The 24,100-nt window shown below is 42.8% G+C and overlaps 1 protein-coding gene across 1 annotated transcript in view; it reads right to left on the bottom strand.

Annotated features, from left to right (window-relative positions):
• clstn2a (calsyntenin 2a) overlaps window positions 1–24,100 on the bottom strand; it is a 293,892-nt gene that overhangs the window by 14,177 nt on the left and 255,615 nt on the right. Inside the window, exons 9-13 of the mRNA XM_072688297.1 lie at window positions 23,787–23,949; window positions 17,059–17,225; window positions 15,679–15,827; window positions 3,833–4,041; window positions 1,575–1,742 (exon numbers count right to left, since the gene is read on the bottom strand). Coding sequence (XP_072544398.1) covers window positions 1,575–1,742; window positions 3,833–4,041; window positions 15,679–15,827; window positions 17,059–17,225; window positions 23,787–23,949 — 856 coding nt within the window. The remainder of the gene's footprint in view (window positions 1–1,574; window positions 1,743–3,832; window positions 4,042–15,678; window positions 15,828–17,058; window positions 17,226–23,786; window positions 23,950–24,100) is intronic.

Here is a 24,100-nt window from a genome sequence, read left to right as displayed (position 1 = left end):
CACCACTAATTTAGGTACAACATTCTGGCATTCTGTTGTAGCGGCAATATGAACAAATATCATACATTTTATGATCATTGGTTTTCTAAAAGGGAAAAACTATCAATGATGGCATCTCTGTGTGTTAAAGAAATGTGTTAAACGCATACTGAAGACACACCTCTTGGGTGAAGAGTAGAGTACTATGGTCTCATTACTGACCTGTGTTTAGTAGTATCTAAGCTTAGAGGTGTCTTTGAATTTTTAGTCTATTTAAACTGGCTGAGGATATTCTTGAGTACTTGTGAAAAATTAAGTCTTGCTATGCAGTTCATGGAGTTACTGTTTTTCTTGTAATTGCACGGCAGTGTTTGTCTGATACAGTACTGATGATGCACACAATATGCTCAGAAAAGAATGCAGCGAGTTAAACAGTCCTGGGCAGAGCCAACAAACCGGCCTGCATTCTGCTCTGGTTCTCTATAACTCATCGCAGCTCTTTACGCCACTTTACAAAATGTCGTGGCGATCTGAATGTCCTCTCAAAATGACCAAATTGCTCTCGAGTGGAGAGTGGGAAAGAATCTATTACTGGGCGCGTGAGCAGGGGATTGTGGGTTATGAATAAAAAGCTTGACTTTTATAGATCAACACTTACCAGTGGTAATGAAACTAAAGCATCAGAATCGGAGGGTTATGAATTTAATATGAGGAAAAATCTGTTTCCGAATGTTTTTCGACTGTAGAAAATATGATTTCACAGCATGACGCTAATAGGAAATCGCTAAAACAAGCATGGAGGCCAAGCGGTTAATGAAATTACTGCTTTTTTGCAATTTCACAAGGTACTCATATTAATCTTTGCTCTTTAGTTTATAGATGTTGTAGGACCTAATCATATTTTCCAAGCCTGATTTATTGGGAGACCTTGTCGAAGTGATTTAACAGTGTAAAAACAGTGATACTCTTGGGATCCACTGGAGACTTAGGACTTTTGTGTGGCCTTATGCTTCATTCTAAATGGCTGCCATGTATTACCAGTTTTTCAAAAAGAAGCCTGGGCTGCATCACTCTTTATAACTTCTGTATGAAAGGCTGTAGGCTGTAGGCTTAATAGAGTGATATGGCTCTGAAGAATTCTGATGTAGTCCTTCTTCTACATTCCACTTTGTGCAATGTGCACCTGTTCCACTGACCATTTTAATCAGTTCACTCTCAGCTTTTGTTGGAGTAACTGCCTACTAGAGTATGGAGCATTGGAATGAGGAATTGAATGCGCTCAATAGCGACAACAGTGTTAGTGAGGTTAGGATGTTGGATGATCACCCACCCCAACACAGTTCTACAGCTAAATGTTGGAGGGGCTTTTTACCCCCATTTAGCCCCTTGTCAGGCATTAGGAAGCATGGTGCCAATAGGTTCATGTTTAACTGCTCCAGGGAGTCCTGTTCTATTGGCTGTACTATTCTACAGCTGTATGTGTGTGTGTTTGTGCATTTGAACATCTGTTAGAAAGGGTGTCCACAAACATTTGGACGTACAGTGTATATCATTGAGGGTTGTGTTCACGCTACACATGGCCACTGAATTCATACCGTAGATGGAGATTCCGGACGTGGAGTTGGTGGCGTCTAGATGCTTGCCCATTAGGGAGCTGTGGTGAATCTCCAAACTCTCGTGCTCTGGATTCAGCTCCTCCCCAATTACAAGCACATCACAGTAATCAAGGTTGTGCATTACCTCCAAAACGCCGGGTCTGTGGCCTGTATACACACACACACACACACACACACGCACAAAGACAAACACAATATATATAACCCTCTACAGTTTCCAACTGCAGCCATTGATTGTGTATGAATTTCATTTCAGTGATTTATTGTCTCAGTGGGAGAATGCTGCATTCAATAAAACTAAGGTGCGTGCTTTTGGTGAACTTTGGATAAAACGGCCCACTCATAAAAGTAATTGACTTAGCGATGGAGTAATAACTTGAGCCAAGTGTAAATTATCAGGCTAATAATCGACTCCGTCCTTGTAAAACTCGGCATAGGCAAACTGTGGATGAATATTAAATTAACGCACACTGCAGTATAAGACACATAAGAAACATGCTGGGCTCAGAGCTTCAATACTGTTTCTAAAAGGCCATTGTTAACTTTGCCCCACCATTTACCCTTGGGGGACACCATGAACCTAAGGGAGACTTGAGGGCCGCCCCATTACTGTACAGCTTGTTAAATGACCCTTTGGAACATTGAGGGATTGAGTTAACATACTGAAGCACAGTCTTTGGAAAAAGAGGTTCTATATTGTGCTGAAAACAGGTACTTTGGCTCTGTTGTAACAAGTTGCAACCAGGATGAGCCTTTGACCATTGTTGTCGTGGTTTTACAGTAGCATTCAAAGGATTGGGCAGTTAAGTGAGTAGAAGATGAACTGATCTCTAAAAGGCATTAAGTTAAAGAGGAAACATTCTTTTCAACATTTAATTTATATTCAATTTAAGCAGGATTAGTGATTTTTTTGTGGGTTTCTTTTACAATTCTACAGTGGAAAAATAAGAATAATACCATGTAAAAGTGTGGACATCCAAAAAGATCTGAGCTCTCAGATAACTTCTATCAGGTTCTCAGACCTGAACCTTGGGCATTTTCTCATTTTTTGCATTGTCTTATATTTGCATTTAAAGGCATTTGCAAATTTTAAAGCTTTATAAACTCTCTGACTCCTCAAATCTTGTTTTAACAATCAGCAGCCATTAGCTGCCTAGCACTTTGAACATTAAAATGACTGATGGAGAAGACAGGAGAAGACTGTAAGAAGATAGCAAAAATGATTTCTGGTAGAAATTTCCTTTGTAATGTGATTAAAAATTGGCAGTTGTGGGCTCCAAGCGCAATAAAGCACAGTCCCTATGACCAGAGGATCACAAGTTCGAATCCCGGTCATGCTGCAAGCCATCGGCAGCCAGGGCCTCGAGTGCACAATTGGCCTTGCTCTCTCCAGCGAAATGCTGGATGGCCCTGGAGTCTGCTGACCGTAGAGCTGGGTACTCAGCACTTTCCTCCAAATGCGTCGAATGAGTCAGAGAAGGTATGTGTTGGGAGCATTGCATGTGGTGGGGAAAAATATGTATGGGTTGGGTAATATGTGATTTAAATTAGGGAGACAAATGGGAAAAATTAACAAATATATAAATAAATAAAAAGTTAACAGGAGGAGGGGATCAAGGTGTGGAAGGCCAGGAAACCTTTCAGGGAGAACTGCTCGTAGGATTGTAGGACCCTTGTTTGACTGCACAAGATCTTCAGCAAGATTCAGCAGAGCTTTGCATGGTGGTACACTGTTCTACTGTGCAGCGAAACCTGCACACACACAGCTCATATGAAGCACTGGCTAGAGTGACGGGGGAGAGGAAAGGCAAAGTCTTCCAGACACTCACATAATATATTAGAGCTAATCTTAGAGCAGTATCACATTGTGATATATTTTGATATCGTGATTTTTTTAAGCATATTAAGGATATTGTTAGGGTTTAATAAACACTGATCAACTGCAGGTTATATTACAAACAGAGTAATTAGATGGGTGTAATAAGATGAAGTGCTGCAGCAAAGTAATAGCATGCAAGTGTGTATATTAAAAACTGCCATATATTAACATTTGAAGTGTGTTGCATAGTGATTAAATACCTAGTTAGTTCATGATTTATTACCAATTATTAAGTAAAGCCTTATATGTCTCTCATAGTGTTAATATATTAATTAGTGATGAAAAATAAGGTCACTAACTGATTAAAATGAAAGGAATGTGTGTGTGTGTGTTTGTGAAAATGTACATGTCACAGTACCGGAGTTGAAAGCATTGTCGCTCTTGGTGACTGTGCTGATGATGCGGATGTCTTTGAAGAGCGTAACTCCAGTAGGGGTTCGAAGCTCAGCGGCTGGCCACGTCACCCGCTCCACGCCCGCAATGGTGATCCGTGGCTCGCTGGGGGGAAGGACCATCACCACTGCCTTTATATCCGGGATGGAGATGCATGTGTCTTCGCCAAAGCACCTGCACCACAGTAACGGGATAAAATTACCACCAGACTCTCATTCAAGGGAATTGTTCGAAGCATCAGTACCTTTGTAAAAACAATTATGTGAAAATCCTTCAGGGGATAATGGATGCTAATATGTTTACAACTAACATAGAACCAAAGGATTCAACTAAATGGTGGGAGTATTAATTAGATCCACCTGATTAATCCCAATCAGATGCTCAGGAAGCTTGATAAACTGAATAAGATGCCTTACACCAGGAATGTGTGACAATGTAAAGGGCCCATACCACAGAAATCCAGAGGTTCCAGTCCATACAGCCCATTTAGACTATACTCATACTTGTAAATAAGATGCAAAAACAACCTGTGTTGATTTATTTATTTTTTGTACATCACAAAGCCAAGAAATTTACATCTCTCTCATTACTGGAATATATTTTTCCACCTCCAGAAGTTTAGCCCCACCCATTCACACTGAAGTTAGAGCTGCAATCATAATTATATAACTTCCATTGCATATTAGGTTCATTATTAAGATGATGTTTGCAGCATCATCCTAATGGGACTCAGGACAGGACATTTGTACCACAGTGACTTGGCCACTCCAAGACCTTCATTTTGTTTCTTCTGAGCCATTCAGTGTTGGACTTGCTTGTGCACTTTGTATCATTGTCCTGCTGCATAACACAAGTGAGCTTGAGCTTTAGGTCACAAACTGACATGTGGACATTCTTCTTCAGGATTTTCAGGACACAGAACAGAATTCATGGATCCATCAATTAACACAAGTCTTTCAGGTGCTGCAGAAGCAAAGCAGCTCCAACTCATCACACTACCACCACCATGTTTGACAGTTGGTATGAAGTTCTTATGGTGGAATGCTGTGTTAGCTTAATGACAGATGTAATGGGGCCATGTCTTCCAAACCGCTCAACCTTTGACATGGACGATATAGGTCTTTATTAAATGGAATGATAATTTAACATATAATTAAACTCATAACAAACCTAACCCTGGTCCGATTCCTAACCTTAACCTCAACCCAATCCCTAATTCCTTTCGCCATACCTAATACTAACTCTCACCCTGGCCCCATAATCTCATAATCTCAGTCTAATCCAGTTAAGATCTAGTTCCAGACTGGTGTCAGCAGCAGCAGGTCTACTGCAGCTGGTTGAGGATGTTAAGATGGTCTGTATTAAAGCTGTTAGATGATCAGTGATTTCTCAGGTGAACATCTACAGTTCTTAACCAGGACTCTCCAAATAAAGTGAATAGCTGATGATCTACTGAATGTTCCGATGCTGCTCCATCACTGATCTGCTGATTGTTTATTTCATCTAAGAAGGAGCCACTCCAAATAAAGCGTCACTGAAAGAACAACTGCAACAACAAGCCAGATTCAAAATACGTCAAAGTGAAAATGGAAACATGCAAAATGGAGATGCAACGATACATTAAAAAGGGTTTGAAATTTATATGATTTACAAATGCAACCATATGGCTTCTTTAATAATTCACCAACTGCATGTCTATCTTTGTATTCTAATTATCACCTCAAAGATCAGACGGCACACAGGAATCCCACTACGCCACACCTCACAGGTGACAGAGTGCAAAAGTAACTTGACACAGTAAGACTTAAATGTAAAAGTGCTTATCAACAAAAGGAATCAGTTAAATGGAACTGAGTAACGTGGTTAACGGTGCTGAATCCGATGAGAATCCAGTGCTTAGTGGGTGTGTGCTTAGAGTGAATCTGTATTTACTAGTGAACCCTTTGGTATACACAACCTTCCTCTCCTGAGCACTCAAGGCAGCATTAAGTCATCTAAGAGTAGTTAACCATTTAAAGACCATGGTTTTGATTGCAGGAGGTGTTTTAGACAAAAAAAGGAAGGCACCTTGAAGAACCTAGCTAGGCTAGATACCAGGCTAACTGCCTTACCATGCCTTTTAGTCAAATCAGAGCTTGGGGAGAGCCCTAGTCCTGCTGAAGAAACAGGAAAACAAGACCCTCTCCAAGATAGTTAGAGATAAAGGAGCAAGAAGTCTCGAGAGATTCAGCCTGGGACCCCTCCTCTCCAACTGAACAACTGATAATTACCTGCTTTCAAGGGTGACTCTAGAAGAGTGGCCCGATGACTTACTCATTCAATTATTTACTCAGCTCTCTAATTAAAAACTGCTTGTTTGTTTCTACTTAGCTTCTTCTTTTTTTTGCTGGAGAGCTACACAAGGCACTGCCAGTGGCCGCCGGCTATCTCCCACCGCTAATTCCTTAGGCTAGCCTCTCTTTTCCTCGCATCGCAGAGAATGGCCTTGAGCTCAAGGAAGGAGAGGGAAGTGGTGTGCAAAATTGTGCGGAACCAACAAAACAATTAGACCTAATGGCCGCCATTCAAACTGCATAGGAAGGCCGGCAAAGTGTAAACGCTTCTGTCCGCTTGCCTGGTTCAGCAAGTGCTACATGCTAAGTAAACAGCTCTGGGAAGCAGGCTAACTAATTAAAGGAGTTTGTGGGAGGGGGGTTAAAAAAAACAACAAAAAAAAAACAAAACAAAAACCAGCGGGGCAGTCTCTCTTCATTTGTGGAGGTGATTTAAGGGAGCTCCGAGCCAAGTGCATGCCGTTTACGACCGCGGCGGCCTGCTCCGTTTATCGATCAGTGGGGGACGTTCTCAATTTGAACACTGCCTCTCACATCTAACCGATGAACTAGCATTCCGCCACATCGCTAACTCCCTCTCTCTCTCCCCACTGTGGGGAGGCTCATTTGGATGGGCACCACTCCGGAGCGGTGGGATCCAATAGGTTCCATTAGCCTGCTGTCAGCGCAGACGCTCTTTCTCAGTGCACTGTATAGAGGGGGATAAATGAGGCTGTCTATGGGGTTGAGCGCACACCGAGCTTGAACCAGAGGAGAGTGGGCAGGTATTTGCTGTTGCTTTTAAGCTGCAATTGGTCACTAATAAGGCCAAACGATGGGTGAGCGTGAAGTAAGGCAAAATTCAGCTAGCCGAATAGATGGGCAGTGGACTACATTAGGGGAATAAAAAAAAAAAAAAAAAAAAAAAAAAAAAATATATATATATATATATATATATATATATATATATATATATATATATATATGCCCATCTGAAACTGCTTTGATGTTGCAATGCAAAGATAATTATATTAGATGCAATTCAACTGTGTTTTGCAGTTGTATAAATGGTAAGTAAATGACTTTAGTTGGGGTGAAAAGTGCAGTTTGAATGTGGTTCAGATTTACCACCCCGTTATTTTACCTCAGGCTGATGTACATCAGTGAGATGGCCCACAGTTGCATATCCTAGCATGACTTCCCCTACTTTTTAACTATAGCTAAAGAAAAAAATATACATTTATACATATATTTTGTAAATGTTCATTTATTTAGCTAATAAATTCTAATCTGTATAATCTAATAATGCTAATGCTGGGAAATACCATTTGTACCACTTGTAATTTCCACTCAAACAGTCAGTGAAAACAAGAACCCAAAAGGAGTGAATTTGCATTAACTAATGAACCCTTTGATATACACAACCTTCTTCTCCTGAGCACTCAAGGAAGCAATAAGTCATCCGAGAGTAGTAAACTTCTGAAAGACCATGGTTTTGATTTGGTTTAAGACAAAAAAGGCACCTTGAAGAACCTAGCTAGGCAAGATACCCAGCCTAACGACCTTACTATGACTTTTAGTCAAATTCAGAGCTTGTGTGCAGTCAGCAAGCTGAAGAGATAGGCGTCGTTAGCTGGGTTAGCCTTCATCTTGCTATGGAAGGCCTACATTTAGCTTGTAGCCTTTTCAGTCTCGCTTCCATAGTCTCTGGAAGTAGCCATTTTGTTTAGCCTCAAACTGCTTTCGCTAGTGGGCTGAGTGTGTGTAAATGTTAGCGTGTGTAAATATAACGGGTCAAGACTGTGATGTAACAGTTTTAGGGGTTTGGAATTGGCCCTTGTTTTGGTTAGGCTGAACTGTCTTTTGAATTGAGGTTCACTGCTTGTTAATTCCAAGTACCAAACATTCACTATCCAACTACATCAAGGGAAATACAGTTTTCCATTCTAGGGCAGCCTGCATTTTGTTGCGAAACCAGCCAGTGAGCCAGCCTGTGCCTTATTCAGTCATTGACTGAATCACTGACTGTCCCTGACACCCATGATTGTCCTTCCACAAGCACTGCACAAGAAATAAATAAACAGTAGATTATTAAATAAAATCTGTCCTCTGCCAATGCTTCTGTTGAAAGCTAACGCATACATAATGGAAAGGGGTTCTCGAAAGGAGAACACATTCATGGAAACACGTCATGATAAACGATAACCTAATAACAGGTATGTCAACACAGGTGTCAAGTATGCTTGTGTTTGAGCTCGAGCTGTGCCCTCAGACTTCAGCTCTATTATCTTGCTGTAAAAGCAGCCTTATTTTACACCGCTTGCAAGGCATTATGTCAAACAGGCACCCAGTTCTAATGGCGAGTTACATGCAGGTGATAATTGCTTGCTGTTCTTATTTGTGCCATCACTGTGCATTTTGTTGCCCATTTTCGGATTTAAAAAAAAGCTGACTATAAAAATAGCTGTACACACAAATGTACAACTTTAGAGTGAAAAAAGGAAACGAGCACCATGCAAGAGATAACTCTCAAATAACTAATAAGATCTCAGACCTTAGATGGCGAGTTAGGGCTGTTGCTTGTTCACAATTATCGTTAGTAAAGGCAAAAGTGATGCAAAAGTTAAAGCTTTACAAATACTCTGACTCCTTAAACCTTGTCCCAACAATTAGCTTCCAAGGGCTCCTCTAAGCAGCTGCCTAACACTCTGAACATCACAACAACTGATGTCTGTAAGAAGATAGTAAAGTGTTCTCAGGTAGCCCGAGTCTTTTTAGTTGATAATGCAATTAAGAAATTGAAGTTAGCAGAAATAGTGGAGGTCAAGTTGTGCTCTGGAAGACCAAAAAAAATAGAAAGCAGAAAGTACTGCTAGTAGGTTTACTAGAAAGACAAATCCAGACTGCTAAAGACCTTAAGGAAGATATACCAGACTCCGGTGGTGGTGCACTGTTCTACTGTGCAGCAATACATATATATATTGAGACTACTTAATTGTTTTTCTTAAATTTGTATCTCAATGTGTCTGGCAGCCATTCTATTCCAGGCATTTCATCAAACAAAGCTGAGTTAGCTGAATTTGCAGACTATGAATGGCATAAAGTCCCAACAGCAATGTAAAAAACTAGTGGAGAGCCGGCCGAGACATGAAAACTGTGATCGGCAGTCGAGGTTATTTCACCATAGTGATTTCTGAATGCTCTCAAAGTTCAAATATTAGTGCTGTGTTGTTTACATTTGAATAATAACTTATTTTCATTATAATTATTATGATCATTTCTTGCAGTTGTTTTTTAAGCATTTCTGCTCTAAATAGCCTAATTTTTGTTTGGAATTTAGAGATCATTTATTCAATACAATGCATATCTGGGCTTGTGTTGCAGAATTCAGAGCCATGCCAATTTGCTGGAGCGGGAGGAGTCCTATTACTCTTGAATGTACTCCCATACATATTTTCCCCTCCGTCCGACACGTGTGGAGCCAGCTACCGCCTCGTTTTTTCTGACCTGCCACCAATGCAACATTAGCAGACGACCAACCTGCCTGTTCGGTAATCATTGTGTACCTGGCCAGCAGACGCCAGTGGTGGCCAGCACTGCACTGGAGTGATGTGGGGAGAAAGCGCCATCTACCCACCCTGGAGAGAGCAAGGCCATGTGTGCCGTCTCGAGGCCACGGCTGCCGATGGCTAGAAGCATGACCGGGATTCAAACTAAGCCGCTGTCATTATAGTGGTCATAGTGACAACGCCTTCACCCGGACCACCCGGGGCCCCCAACTGTGGTAAAATTTGACATTTCACGATACCCTGAATGTTTTTGAGAGAATCTTGATGGAGTCACGTTCAGAAATCAGAGGTTTACACCCCTAATCAGCATATTTTACACAACAAAGAGGAGCCGAGCCTTCCAGCGGTTTATTTTGCGAGAGATAAAAATAAATGGAGATTGACGGGCAGATAGAGTCACATGGGCGAGGCAGGAGAGATAAGAAAAGCAGAGAGCTGACAGGGAAGGCTAAGACTGAGATCAGAGAAAGCAGTCATAGAAGCTGATGCCCAGTTGATTGCTTTGATATCACCATCACACTTTCACATCAGCAGACTCACAGCCTCACACACTCTTGTAGAGAGCGCTGCTGTGTTGTTCTGCTGTGTCTTGCAGTAAACAGCTTCCGTCTTAGCAACCGCTCATATCTCTGCTATGGTTGCTGTTCGGAGGAAGGAAAAATGGAAAAACTTTAATGCTCAATAACTTTAATGCTCAGCATACTTTCAGCAAAAAAATGGTAAAATTTGGTATTTTCCCATGTGCTGTGACCATCCTGACCAACCAAAGCTCCACATAGGTATTTCTATAGATATTTGGATGTATTTGGAGGTATTTCATATGTAACAGAAGTACAAAAATATTGGGACACCTACACAGTACACCTACAGGAGCAGCAGCTCTTAACTGCTTCCACTTTTCCAGGAAGGCTTTCTACATAATTAGAAATAGAATAAGAAGTATGTCTCCTTCATCCCAAAAAGCATTTGTGAGTATGCTGAGCCCTTTAGTATACAGCCATGCAACTTCCATAAACAAACACTACCAGTGGTCCCGAGTACGCCACAGATCAAGTCAGATCATGAGAGTTCTGCCCTGCTAGAGCTGCCCCAGTCAAATGCAAGTGCTAATAAATCCTTGAGTGAATGTAAAGTCTTGAGAAATGTTAACAAACAAAATAAGTCATTATTTCCATGAAATAAGATTTAATAAAATATAAAGACAATAAGGCAACATTTTAACCAAGAGGAGTGTCTTTTTTTTTACTGCATTTTATCCACTACACGGCAAAAACAGGCTTCCAAAAGTAACAGTTTTGTTTTACTAGAGGGAGATAAAAAGTCATGAATCGAATTTTGCTCACACTGTTTTTTTCACACTGGAAATGAATCTTTCATTTAAATAAAAAGTGATGCAACAGAAGCTCAACCCGCCACGCTGCTCAGGTGCCTATGCTTACAGTATTGTAATGAGCTGGGCTGTGCTGTATCGTATGGTGGTTTTCTGTATTCAGCCCCAGTGTTTCAATGGGCTTTTGGTCATTTGCTGCTCTGGCAGCTCAGCATTCGCATCCTAATGCAATCTGCAACATAAAGGACTGACACAAAAACATACAGCAACTGCCTGATTATGAAGTTTTAAATGTGTAGTCCACTGATAGCGAGTTTACAGGTTGAGATGCTCGTCTCTGCCTCTCGCTGTGTCTAACTGGTGTCCATCATCTGCCTCTCATCTGTAATTGCTGGAATCGTGCATCCGTCTATTTTTTGTGAGAAGCTTACCAATGGACACTCAGAAACTTGTCTTCTGCCTCTTGCTGTTTATACTTGCTGTTATTAATTTGTGTAACTTTCCACTGCTTTTGTGAAACTGCGACTCTGGTAAACCTGTTTCAAGCACCAAAACAAAAAATACATCCACAAGAAATATGAATATGAAGAATTTCTAAAATCGGACTTTCTCAGAGTATCTCTACACACAGGGTTCTACCACCTATGGCTCTAGGTGGCGCTGAAGGTAGCATGCATGCTTCAATCTCTGCTCCGGTCACTATTTGTTAGGGGTTTGGTGGTTTCTCCCCGTGTCCAGAAGTCGTCTCCAATGGGCCCTCCAGTTTCCCCCACCTCCCAAAAATACATAAGGTAGGTGAATTGGCCATGCTAAATTGCCACTAAGTGCGAGTGCCCCAGGAAGAAGCAAATAACAAGATAAATGGATGCAAGTTTACTACTCAGGACACCCTTATGAACTAAAAAGTGGCCCAATTTAGTCCCATAAAGTATTGAAACCCTGAGATGCACCGAGCAATGCACCGAGCAATCACACTCGACCGATCAGTCTGGAACTGCTAGTACATAACTGCTTCTGTACCGGTCGTTTTTACACTTAAGCACCACAAGAGGGCGCCAGTGGCACAACACACCACAGCTACACACACACACCATGGCTGAGACCAAAATGGCTCCCCATAGACCTTTCTTACAGTCACTATGTCGTCCGCCTGCATCGTCTAACAGATCGCTCGCCGGCCTTCAGCATTCCTCAAAAATCTTCATCGGGCTTCAGAAAAAGTCTCTCCAACACGGACGAAAGGCCAGTTTGTCGCGCAAAAGTACAAAACATTTGTGTGACCCTGCACCCTTCAAGCCCAGACAACATGCTCATGTGTTGAACATGGACTAGGTGGGTTCCAGGTGGGCATGGGCTCTGAGTGGGGTTGTACATGTGTTGCTACTGGGACTAAGATGGGCTTCCAAATGGCCCCATCATTACAGCACACCTTAATCTCACATGGGTCCCATGTAGGCCCCACATGTAGGGTACAAACGAGAGGGGGCCCATGTTTAACCCCTCCTGGTTGCATTCACTGAACCTGGTGGGCCTCTGGGGGTATCCATATGGGGGCCAACAATGAACCTGTGGTTAAAACCTTCTGGTTCCCACATGGGCAGGTTAGTTGGGAGTATGCTTTATTTTGTAAGGGTGTGCAAACTAGGGCTGGGCGATATGGTAAAAAAATGAAATCACGATATTAAAAGACAATTTCACGATACAGGGCATTTATGATATTTCGACATACTTTAACAATATCCTCCGAAAAGTGTATGGTGAAGCCTACCTCTAGTGCAAACCTCCTCAAACTTCACAACCCTGCAGTACAGTGGTCAGGCCAGTTAAGGGGCAAATTAACAGAAGTCTAGAGGGTCAGGGAGAGGCCGACTTTCGTAATGCTAGCGGTAACCTAGACAACCCCTTTGGTTCGTGCCCAGACTGCAGGGGTATCGATTAGAGCTGCTTGCCTATTCACAACATGAAAGCAAATGAAAAGCCATTCCACCTTCTTTCTTTCTTTCTTTCCACTGTAATTAATACCAGTTGTTTTCCTTAGATCCCGTACACAAAGGGGGGATTGGCGGTTCTATTCAGAAGAACAGTCACAGCAAACGCGCTTAAGTTGCATGCTAATGGCGTCTATTAAAAAAAACGAGGCATCCCCCAAAACCACTTTTGCGCACGTACGTATTTGACCCATTTTCTGGTTCAAAGCGGCATTGAGAAAGTAATTCTCCAGGGTGATTAGAGTTGTAAGCCTGTGCTGTGTTTTTTTTTAATTTTTTTTTTTAACTGTAGTATTTATTTATTTATTTTTTGGCGTGCCACACAGACGGCAACCCGCCATTCATTCAGGGATGTAAGCTCGAAGCCTGCTTGTTGTTGTTGTAGGCTGAAACGCGTCCAGACAATCACTGAAATGAGCCGTCGCTCATTGCTAACTCCTCTCATCTGAGGCTACAAACCGCTTCTCTTCGCTTGTGTAAATGAAGCAATTACAACGTAGACGGCAATTGCAACGTACAATGCAGACATCGGCAGGGTTGGTTAAGCATGCTTTTCAGCGCTGGAATCTGTGCTGTGTGTGTGTGTGTTTGCATGTGGGAGGCATTGAGTGTGAGTGTCTGCTTTTGGTAGTGTTTTGTGTCATTCTTGCAAAACAGCTATGATTAAAAAAAAAATTAAAAAAAAGGAAAAAAAGACGCAGTGAAAGACTGAATTCTGCCAACGTCAAACGTTTTGCGGATGCCTTGAGCACTGTAATTTTTTTTTTTACTGCTACTTTTCAGTTAAGTAAAATAAATAAATAGGTAGGTAAAAACCCTGCAAAGGTCTTAAACAGCTATTTGCTATAAGGACTGTGTGTAGGCAACAACCTAGCGGTATGAATCATATTGATTCAAAATACTGTGATGCTTTGATCCCTGGCAACTTCAATCTTAATCTGAGTTTTCTCTCTAATGAAGTTAATCTGGCTCCTCAGGGTCCCCAGTGGAAATGTACATGCAAAGTATGTCTTCTGAACACACTCATACTCTACAGAACAAGGTCTGCTGGATAAACCTGCACTGGGTCAGGTTTAGAACAGCATACCCCTGACCAATCACAAGGCTAACATGGCTCCACCCTCTCTTCTAGCCCGAGCAACCTGGAGAACTAAAGCTAAAGCTAAAGTTAGCAAGTCCCTCACGTACTTTAACTCTAACATGACCTTCATGTGCACATCCAAATCAATGAACGCCACACAAATGAACCTCTTGTGTCACGAATGTCAGAGTAAGGCTGAATCCCACATGGCACCCTCCTCCCTAGTGACACTATACCCAAACAGTGCAACTAGAGATGTCCAGAAGAGATCTAGAGAACACCCAAATGGGGATTCAGATCTGTCTCATTGATGCCAAAAATTGGATGTATGTCCAATCTAGGACAGCACATGAAAGTGGCTTAGATCCAGGCACCTTTGAAAACATAAGATTTGGGTAATATTATGGTAAAAAGTTGGACTTGCTCGGCTTCAGGCTGGTAATGTGAATATAGCGTGTAGTGTTTCTGGTCTGTCAGACAGGTGTAAGGGGCCTTTTGGGGTGAGACTTCCTTGGCCTACAGTCTATTTTTGACTATTATAATGATTCTTAAATGGGTAAGAGAGCATCACACTTAACACTCTCTCTACAGTCAAGATGATCTCACAGTGTAAAGGTAAAGGTGCATGTATTTGTCACTGTACAGTGTAAACTGTACAGCGAAATGTGTCCTCCGCGTTTAACCCATCTGTGGTAGTGAACACACACTCACACACTAGTGAGCTAGGGGCGGTGAGTACACACACACACCCAGAGCGGTGGGCAGCCAACTCCAGCGCCCGGAGAGCAGAGAGGGTAAAGGGCCTTGCTCAAGGGCCCAACAGTGGCAGCTTGCCAAGCCCGGGAATTGAACCCACAACCCTGTTATTGATAACCCGGCGCTCTAACCACTGAGCCACCACTGCCCCAGTGTATCAAGATACCGAGTGTGAGCCGCTCTCCATGGTGCTGAACAGTCCTTCAAGCCGATCGGCGTGGATGGCCGACCCGGCCACATGGCACAGAGGTGCACTCCCAGAGGTTACTTACTAACGAGGCCTCCTGACTGCACTCACTAATGACGCCACTTCCGCCATCATGGGAACATGGGAACGGACTGGTAAGTGTATTCCCCTCCATGTTCAGGGCAAAATGAACCGTTGGTGCCTGACTGCTGGAGATCCAAGCCTCCTGGACGCCTGAACTGAAACGACGAAGATTAGTCCTACCCCGTACCCTCCAGACCTTGTCGCTCCCCACTACAACACCCTGCCTCCTGGCCCTACCTGGCTTATGATCTAATGCTCACTTTGCCTACCATACGTTTTTTTGGTTAAACTGTAAACGTAAATAAAGTTACGTGGTGGAATCAGTTATTCCCATCCTTGCATTGTGCTTTGGGTCCTCTAGTGCTGTAATTTTTAAAGCTGTGCTACTTGGGAAGTAGTGGAATGCAAGTATTAAGATATATGAAATATGTATTCACGGAAATGAAGTAGGGCCTGTGTAGGAATGGTGCTGCTGTGGTGTAACAGTGCAAATGAAGCACTCACTGGACAGTGGTGGTTACGCGAAGTCTGCGCAGGCCTGGGGTCGGGAACTGCCTTGAGTTAATATAGGAAACTTTGGCCATGGCTGTGTTAATGCTGTCCAAGTCGTCCCCTTCCATTACCAGCACGGACTGGGCCGGATTGAAGTGAAACTGAGAGAGAAAGAGACAGATGATGAGATTTTCAAATAATAAGTGCTCATGCTGTTAGATTTAATTTACAGTACAATCACTGATCAGCCATAACAATAAAACTACTGAAAGGTGACATAAATCATTTTGATATATAACTAATCTGCTTACAGTGCCACCTGTCAAAGGGTTTGACCTACATATTAGGCAGCAAGTGAAGCATCAGTTCTTGAAGTTGGTGTGTTGGAAGCTGTGATGGCTAGACTACTGGGTCAGAACATCACCAAAACATCAAGCAGGTCTTGTGGGGCGTTTCTGGTAGGCAGTGGTCAGTACCTACCAAAAGTTCTCCAAGGAGGGAAGGGTCATGGGCTGATGAAATCCATGGGGGCCACAGAGTTTTAAAGTAGTGTCAAAGATGCCTTCAGAGGTTTTGTGAAGTCCATAAGGGGGACCTACACCATATTATGCAGGTGGTTTTAATGTTATGGCTGATCGGTGTACAATCACTCTGCGGTTTCATTGACCATCAGTTGCTAAGTAACCAAAGTTGCTTCACTCTAAACTGCTAGAACTCTTCATTTTGGCAGAAGAAACTGCCAATATTAAAACTATATATCTGAGACAACGCTCAGGGCTTCTTTGCTTTGCGAAACGGTGTAGATAGGTAATGGAGCTCTGGAAGAGGCGGTGTAACGAGGATCTTAAAGGCTCCAGTGGAAAAAGCTAAATTATGAGCCGTCTCATGCTAAGTTGACTAGCGCCAGACAGCTACAAATCACACAGGCCTTTTTTTTTTCACTGCAGGGCCAAATGGTTACCAAGGCCGTACGATTGCGGTTTCTCTTTCCATTTGCTGTGACGCTAAATTAGGACCAGGGATTGTATACAACTACAATGTAGCTTATGTAACTCACTGAGGCCATAATCCCTCGGTTAGCATCGTGTAATCTGCCTGCATTAATCACACTAGTCTTAAACCACACCAAGGAGGCGGACCATGGCTATAGCTGTCCGATATACATTAGTCTCGCAGCTCCAGAACAAAACTAAAGAAGCAAAGGTCAGACACCAAACCAGTCTTGGCTGATTGATTGGTCAGATTTCTGGTCAGAAAAATATAATGGAATGTTACCGTTGCAGAAATACATCATCAGCGATCATGTGTTCTGGCTCTGAAAATGCTTCTCACATGCAAATGTGACTGTGTGTGTGTGTGTGTGTGTGTGTGTTTGTGTGTCTCTGTATGCACCTTGATGCCTTTGCCCAGGCTCTCCAGAGAGTTGATGTCCAGGCCCTCTTTGCAGGCCTGCAGGCATGAGATGACCTTCTGCGTCTCAATCTTTCCAGGACGGATGGTCAGACCGGAGAGGCTTCCCCGGAAGTACTGTGTGAAGCGTGGAGTGGTCACCTCTCCTCCTGAAACACACAAACACACACACTCTTAAATGTCAGTGTGTAAAAAATGTCAAATCTCATTGAAAAAAATCTCATTAGCCATAAATAACTGGACAAGTGCATTCCCTGAATGAAATGCAGAACAGCTGTGCAGATTAAGTGGCTGAAGTTACATGGTCACTAGGGTTCGACTGTTTCTGATAGACGGTTGCTTTTGTATAACATGTTGATGCTGTGGTGATATTGATAATTAGTAAGGTATCAGGTGGTTAATAGTTGCTGGACAGTTGCTATGGTATCCCAGGTGGTTATTATGGTGTTGTGAATCGAAGCCATTTTCATTCACAAGTAGTGCACCCTATCCATCCGGCGCCAATTTTGAGGAGACTGGGATTTCTGCCATTGCTGGTAGACCCGTATGACCGTACGCTACCATACACCTGCACATAGAGCTGCAGCTACGTCTATTACACTATGACCTTTGGCCACGCCCAAATTCAATCACTCCTTTTTACCAATCCTTGCCACACTCACTGCACTTTACTACCTATTCTCAATGTCTGAATCCAGTCACTCACCCCGCAGGTATTTATAGCCCAATCCTTGTGTATCATCATCATCTGCGGGAGCCTGAATCTACTACCACCTTAAACACGCAAGGTGATGCATTATTTTCTGGGGATCTCATCATAGGCAAAAAAGAAGGGTGCACAGACAGACAGGGTGTAAAAATCTGTTGCTTGTGGCTTGTGTGATGGGGCAGTCCTAAGTCCTAGCTAAGTGGTTGGAGGTGTTTATTGATTTCATTACAGCGCCACCCAGTGTCAGACCAGTGCTGCACTTCTAGTTTGTTAAGGGCGAAGGTCATAGTTCCAAGGCTGAACCAGGACACAATAAAACACTGTAAGAATGGCCCATCTCTAAATTCATACTTAAGCCTGACCGACACCATGAGCTGGTTCAGTGGACGTGGACTAAACCTAGCTTTGGACTGAAACACAAAATGCCCAAAGGGCAATTAAAATCACATTTAGTCCAGGATAGGAACTAAAGGCCTTACAGAGTCGCATAATGCCTTAATATTAGTTCCCATCCAGAGATTCACAATTCTGCTTTTGAGGCGTTCAGCTGGTCCACGGCATTAATTATAGTCATATCCTGGACATAAACCCGTGGAAAAAGGACGGTTCAAATGGCAGCAATCTCCGGCTGACGTTCAGGACATTAAGTATTGGCTGGATGTATGAATAAAAGGCCTGCTTCCATTTTAACAATGTGTTTGTTTTGCTGCTCCAGTCTCCGCCTGATGAGCTGGCAGCTCCGGAGGGGCTAATGGCTCCCATCGCAGCCAACACTGCCACTCACGCAAGCTCCTTATGCGGCCTCTCGCGCCCAGCGCACTTAATTGCCTATGATTTTTAAATTATTTCCCTGACAGATGTTATCAATTAAATGTTATGACAGACACAAAAAAAGCAGAGGAACGCTCTTGCCGTCCTCCGGAAAGAAGGACATTGCTGGGACAGCTGCTGTAACAGCACCTTTCTCTTGTCTGAAACTGGGCAGGAAAAAAAAACAGGGCTAAAAGTTGTTATGCAGCTAATGGCTTAGTCAAAGTTCTGTGTGGGAGCCAACTCGTCATATGAGCGATGATACTGTAAAGAAACAGTCATGCTTTTTAAATAGCTGGAAGAGACACTGGCTTACAACAGATCTCAACAACATACATGCCTGAAACCTTTAAGCATTTCAGTATAAATTTCATTTACAGTGGCATGCTAAGGTTTGGACACCCACAGCGGCTGTCTAATACTCTGTAAATTATAATAACTGATGCCCACCAAGAAGGAAAGAAGGCTTTTTCTTCAGTTAGTAATGTAATTAAGACATGGCAGTAAACAGGAACAGTGGAGGTCAGTTTAAGGTCTGGAAGACCCTAAAAAAAACCATTAATCCATTAATATATGCCTGGATCGTATCGAGACACGTCAAAAATCAAAATCCCCAATGGAATATCTCAAGAGGTGCAAGCTATAGGTTTGGCCATGGCCATCACACCAAAAAATGTTGCAAAACAGAGCAGCTTAAAAGAAATTCAGCTAATTGTAAAAGTTTTGGTCGGGAATTCTGATATCTTCAAAAGTCAACCACTCAACCTTCTGTTTCCAATAGTGGTAAAATGTCCCCCTAGCACTAGCAACACTAAGAGGGTAAGGACTTAACACGAGTCTCCTGCGATACACGCAAAGACAGCCACCATCTCTCGCTTTGCCAGGCAGCCAACATGCTCTGAGGAAAGTGCCGGGTCCCCAGCTCCACTACTATAGGGAACACTAGACGTAGGTGCCGGCCAACATCGCTTAAGAGCATAGGCCCCCAAGGCCACTGTTGAGCCACTCAGAACCCTAAAGATATATATGTACATTAGCATTTCTTAAAATTCCCCCAGATATTCTGACTGTGGTGGAATATTAATGCAATGCAAAGCAGTCTTGAGTGACATAACAGTGGAGAATTCTTGTTTTTGAGAATTCTAATGATTATCGTTGAGATCATGTAATCTACTTTTCATTATGTACATTATGGAAGTAAGCATTTCTGGCAACTCAGCCTAGCCATTTTTGCTGGAATTGTCTCAATAACGATGCTACATATTGGATCAGTGTCCCCTCTAGTCGTAACACAATAACGCACCGTGACGACAAGTACGACCCACTGCAGGTTTCGGCAGCCCTGCGCTTAGTGGGGAGTTTGTGCTAATCCTGTTTGATGTGTCGCGCAGACAATGGACAGTGGGTTCCATTTCTGTCTTGAACAGCGATAAGCATCTCAATTTGCCCACCCTGAAAGAACATGGCCCCCCAACTTCCATTATGAGGTGGCTTGTCATTATGTTGTTGATTGTGTCGGGCGAAAAATGGAGTGAGTTGCAGAGGCAATCTCTCCCGCTAATAGCCTGAAAAGTTATCAGTTGCGGCTTAGTGGAGCTTAGGCCAGATTCATTGGGATGTAATAGCGAGCGAACATCTCCTCTATTCATGGCCTTTTTAATCCCCACTCCGGGGCTTCCCTCACAATCACCACTTCGACACCAGGAGGGAGAAAACAGCAGAAAGAATCAGAAACAGCAATCGGCCCAAACCGGACGAAATCTAAATGCTCGAGTGGGGAAGCTGGGACCTTGAGGTTTGTCGGTTGGTGCTTTCTAGCTGGCTGAAGTTTAGGAAATTATTTACCACCTAACAGTGAAGTGAAGGACTTTTTCTCTTCACTTCACTTTAACGTGGTCATTGGCCCCGTTTCGGAGCGCTGAAAATGACAGGGCTGAATTTCCCTTTTGATGTTTTCCAGTCTGGAGAGGAGGGAAAAAAAAAGAAACGATACTGCCAGGGGCCAAAAGACCCATCTTCTCTGTCTTGGTATTTCAGCTGGGGGTTCTACTCCTTCTCTTTTATGTCAATAATGTAACGTTCTCCAACTGCCCCCCTTCTGCTCAACCCGGCTCTAAAGTTTGCACCTGTTTAATGACTTTTCTGAAAGTGGGGCACGTCGGCTACAAAGAAGGTTGCTTGAGCAAGAGGTTGTTATTACAGCAGTGTCTTTTTAGAGTTTCTTCTCCTCAATATTAGTAGAACCTGGGTAGAACCAGCAATAGAAACATCTCAAAACAGCCCAGTGCAATGACATGGGATCAGAGGACAGGATTGTTTTGCATACACTATGAGTTGTTATCTTCTGGACCTACACTAATATAGCTGACACCCAACCCATTAAAACATCCCTGGATCAGCTCTGATCCCAGTCCACTGGCTTGTATATGTACAGTCTACGGACAACAGCACTGGGAAACATACACATTACACCTAAAAGAGCCTTTATGGCATCCCATTCTAAATCCATGGACATTTATTTGGAGTTGGGCGTCCCTTTGCAGCTCTAACAGGAGGTTTGGAAGTTTGCAGTCAACAGAGCGTTGGAGACTTTTCTGCAGAGCTCAGCGTTCGGCAACTCCGCTCTGTAACTTTACGTTGTCGGACACTTGGTTTCATACTCCTGTGGCAATTGGACTGTACGATACCTCTTAATTCAAAGATTAAGACATGTGTCCCAATACTTTTGTCCATTTAGTATACTTCCTAAATACCCCAAGCCTTGAGTATTAATAAGGCGTTGACTCCACTCTTCTTGGAAGGCTTTCCACAAGATGTTGGAGAGTGCTTGTGGGAATGGGTGTCAATCCAGTCCAAAGACTGTGAGGTTTGTGAGGTCAGGCACTGATGATAGTTAAGAAGGTCCTTCTTGCAATCAGTGTTCCTGCTCATCATAAAGGGGCTTAGAGGGGTTAAAGCCGGACCTCTGTGCAGACCACTGGAGTTCCTCCATATCAAACTCATCAAGGGTCCTTTCCAAAGGTGGACGGATAGAATTGGGCAGATATGGCAAAAACTATCCTTTGGCATCCTATGAAGTCATTGAGCTCCTCAGTGTGACACACTCCACTTCCAGTCTTTGTGTCATGACACATAAGATACGTATGGCCTTCGACTTGTTCTTTGGCGCCACCGTGTGGTGGATTGTTGGAAACTAGGGTAATTAAAATCTTTTTTCATTGATCGATTCAGGCCATGTTTTTTACTTCTTATTGTTTGAGCCTTGGAGAGCCTTTGTTTGTAAGTGTAGGAGTACTTCATTCTCTTTGTAAAAAGCACAGAAGTATGTCAGAGTTCATTTGTTTAAGCTAAAAAGAAGGAACAAGAATTAGGGTTGGGCGGCATCAACGTTTTTCATACCGTTAGCCGTCTCACTGCAATACTGCAGGTTATGTTTCCATAGCGTCCTTACAATCTCATCCTGCCTTATTTAGTGTCAGACAGAGATAGCTCGGTGCAGCTGCTGTGGACTAACTGCTGTGTTGATGATTACAGAGAGAAGGAGACTTGTAGGCCTCAATAAGCTAGCTAGCAGGCTAAGCACCACAGCAAATACCAAATTTCCAGTCTTAGGAGTGTTTTCCACTGTTTTCAGGCACATTTAGTAGATTGGAGCGTTCAGGTTTGCTTGCCCCGTCTTTTAGTCGAACTCAGAATGTCACAATTACTTGCAATTATGGTGGTTGCTTGGTTTTTCCCACCTGTTTTCAGAGCGTGGCCCCCAATCAATAAGCTCCCACAGTGCCCCCACCTGTGGCTCTCTTAAATGCACATGGGGAAATGAGCTTATTTGGTTGCGTAGTATAATGATAGACACAGTACAGAGATCTGACACATTAGACACGTTGTAATTTTTAAAACACTGTCCTTATTTTGAGATCCAGTCAACCGTGGTAAACCATTATACCGCCCAAGCCTATGCCATGGTCCTACATGCAGTTGTGTTTGGAAGTTGGCATACCATCATCATGGTGGTATTTGGCTTTCAATGACTTCTTTAAGCGGTTCTTTTTCAGCATACATCTTTAATGGAAACACACATCTGAAGTCAACACAGGGTCGTAAATATACAGACAGCGCACCTAATATTTGGTTTATATAGCAAGTTGCACCTTGACCAGACGCTGTTGGTAGCCATCATCATCATTGATTAAGCGTTTTTGCTTCCTGCTATAGACCTGACTATTAAGCACAGTATACTTTGGAAGGCCGTTCGAACTTCAGCCACTGGGGTGACTGTCCTGTCGGGACACGCAATAGTGTCCAAATTACAACCATCTAGCTGATAGTTTTAGGTCATGCCGGAAAGCATCTGAGGTAGTCCTCCACTGCAACTGTAGATCCATTGTTTTCACTAAAAAATGCTTTTTTAAAAGAGGCCTTTGTAGATCTGTGAAAAACTTTAATAATATTAATAATAATATAATAATAAGAAGAATTTCAGCAGTCCTTTATATAGAGCTTTTGCAAAGCACAAGGCCTTTTAAGAAAGTATCAGAAATAGAGAACAGAGCCTCTCTGTGAAGCACAAACAACCTCAACAAGAATAAAACGAAAGGGAAGCGAGGAGAATTAAATATGGAACATAGTCGCACAAATACCCACAAAGCAAAACAAATAAAAGTACAGCGTACAAGGAAACAGGGATGGAGGCGGAATGAAAATGCAAGCACAAAATAATCAAATGACTCCAGAAATTCTAATTCCAAAGTGCTCCCATGTTGTGGAAGACCAAATGTCACTCCCTTAATAAAATGCAATATTTTCAAAAGTTTGTGGACACCCCTTCCAATGAATGCATTCAGCTACTTTAGGTTGCACCCATTGTTGACACAGATGTGCAAATGCACACACACACACACACACATAAACAGCTTGTCTAGTCCTTGTAGAGAAGCACTACCAATAGAATAGGACTCTCATCATGGATTTTTCAAAATCTGAAGTAAGAGCAGTGGAACCTGAAAGTGTTGTTAATCTGATGAGGGCAGTTTTGGTGGTCCCCTAGGTGTTGCACAGTGGTTAGGGATGGGCCTGTCACGTTCATCACGCAAGTGGATTACATGTGATAACCTCACAAATATCTGCTAATGACTAACTCGTACGTGTTGGAAGGGTGGCTTCTAACTTCTGCACATCTCCTTGGCCTCACCTTGCCAACAAGCGCCGACTGTCAGCTGCACGTCGATCTGAGAGGGGTGAATAGGCCAGTCGTCCGTCACTAGATAGGGTTCGTAGGTCACTCCATCAACGAACAGGGTCACAGCGGGAAACTCCACATTTATCACGTAGTAATGCCACTCTTTATCGCAGATCTGTAGAAAGAAGAAACAGATAACAGTACAGTGATCACACATTATCCAGATCTTTCTCTAATTAGAACAAGATTAATCAGGACAAGACAGGACGGCGTTATTAGTCTGTCAATAACAAAATATTTGAAATTAAAATTGGACAATTTCTTCT

This window comes from Salminus brasiliensis, chromosome 9, assembly GCF_030463535.1.
Source record: "Salminus brasiliensis chromosome 9, fSalBra1.hap2, whole genome shotgun sequence".
Lineage (NCBI taxonomy): Eukaryota > Metazoa > Chordata > Actinopteri > Characiformes > Bryconidae > Salminus > Salminus brasiliensis.
This window is presented reverse-complemented; position numbering and strand designations above follow the sequence as displayed.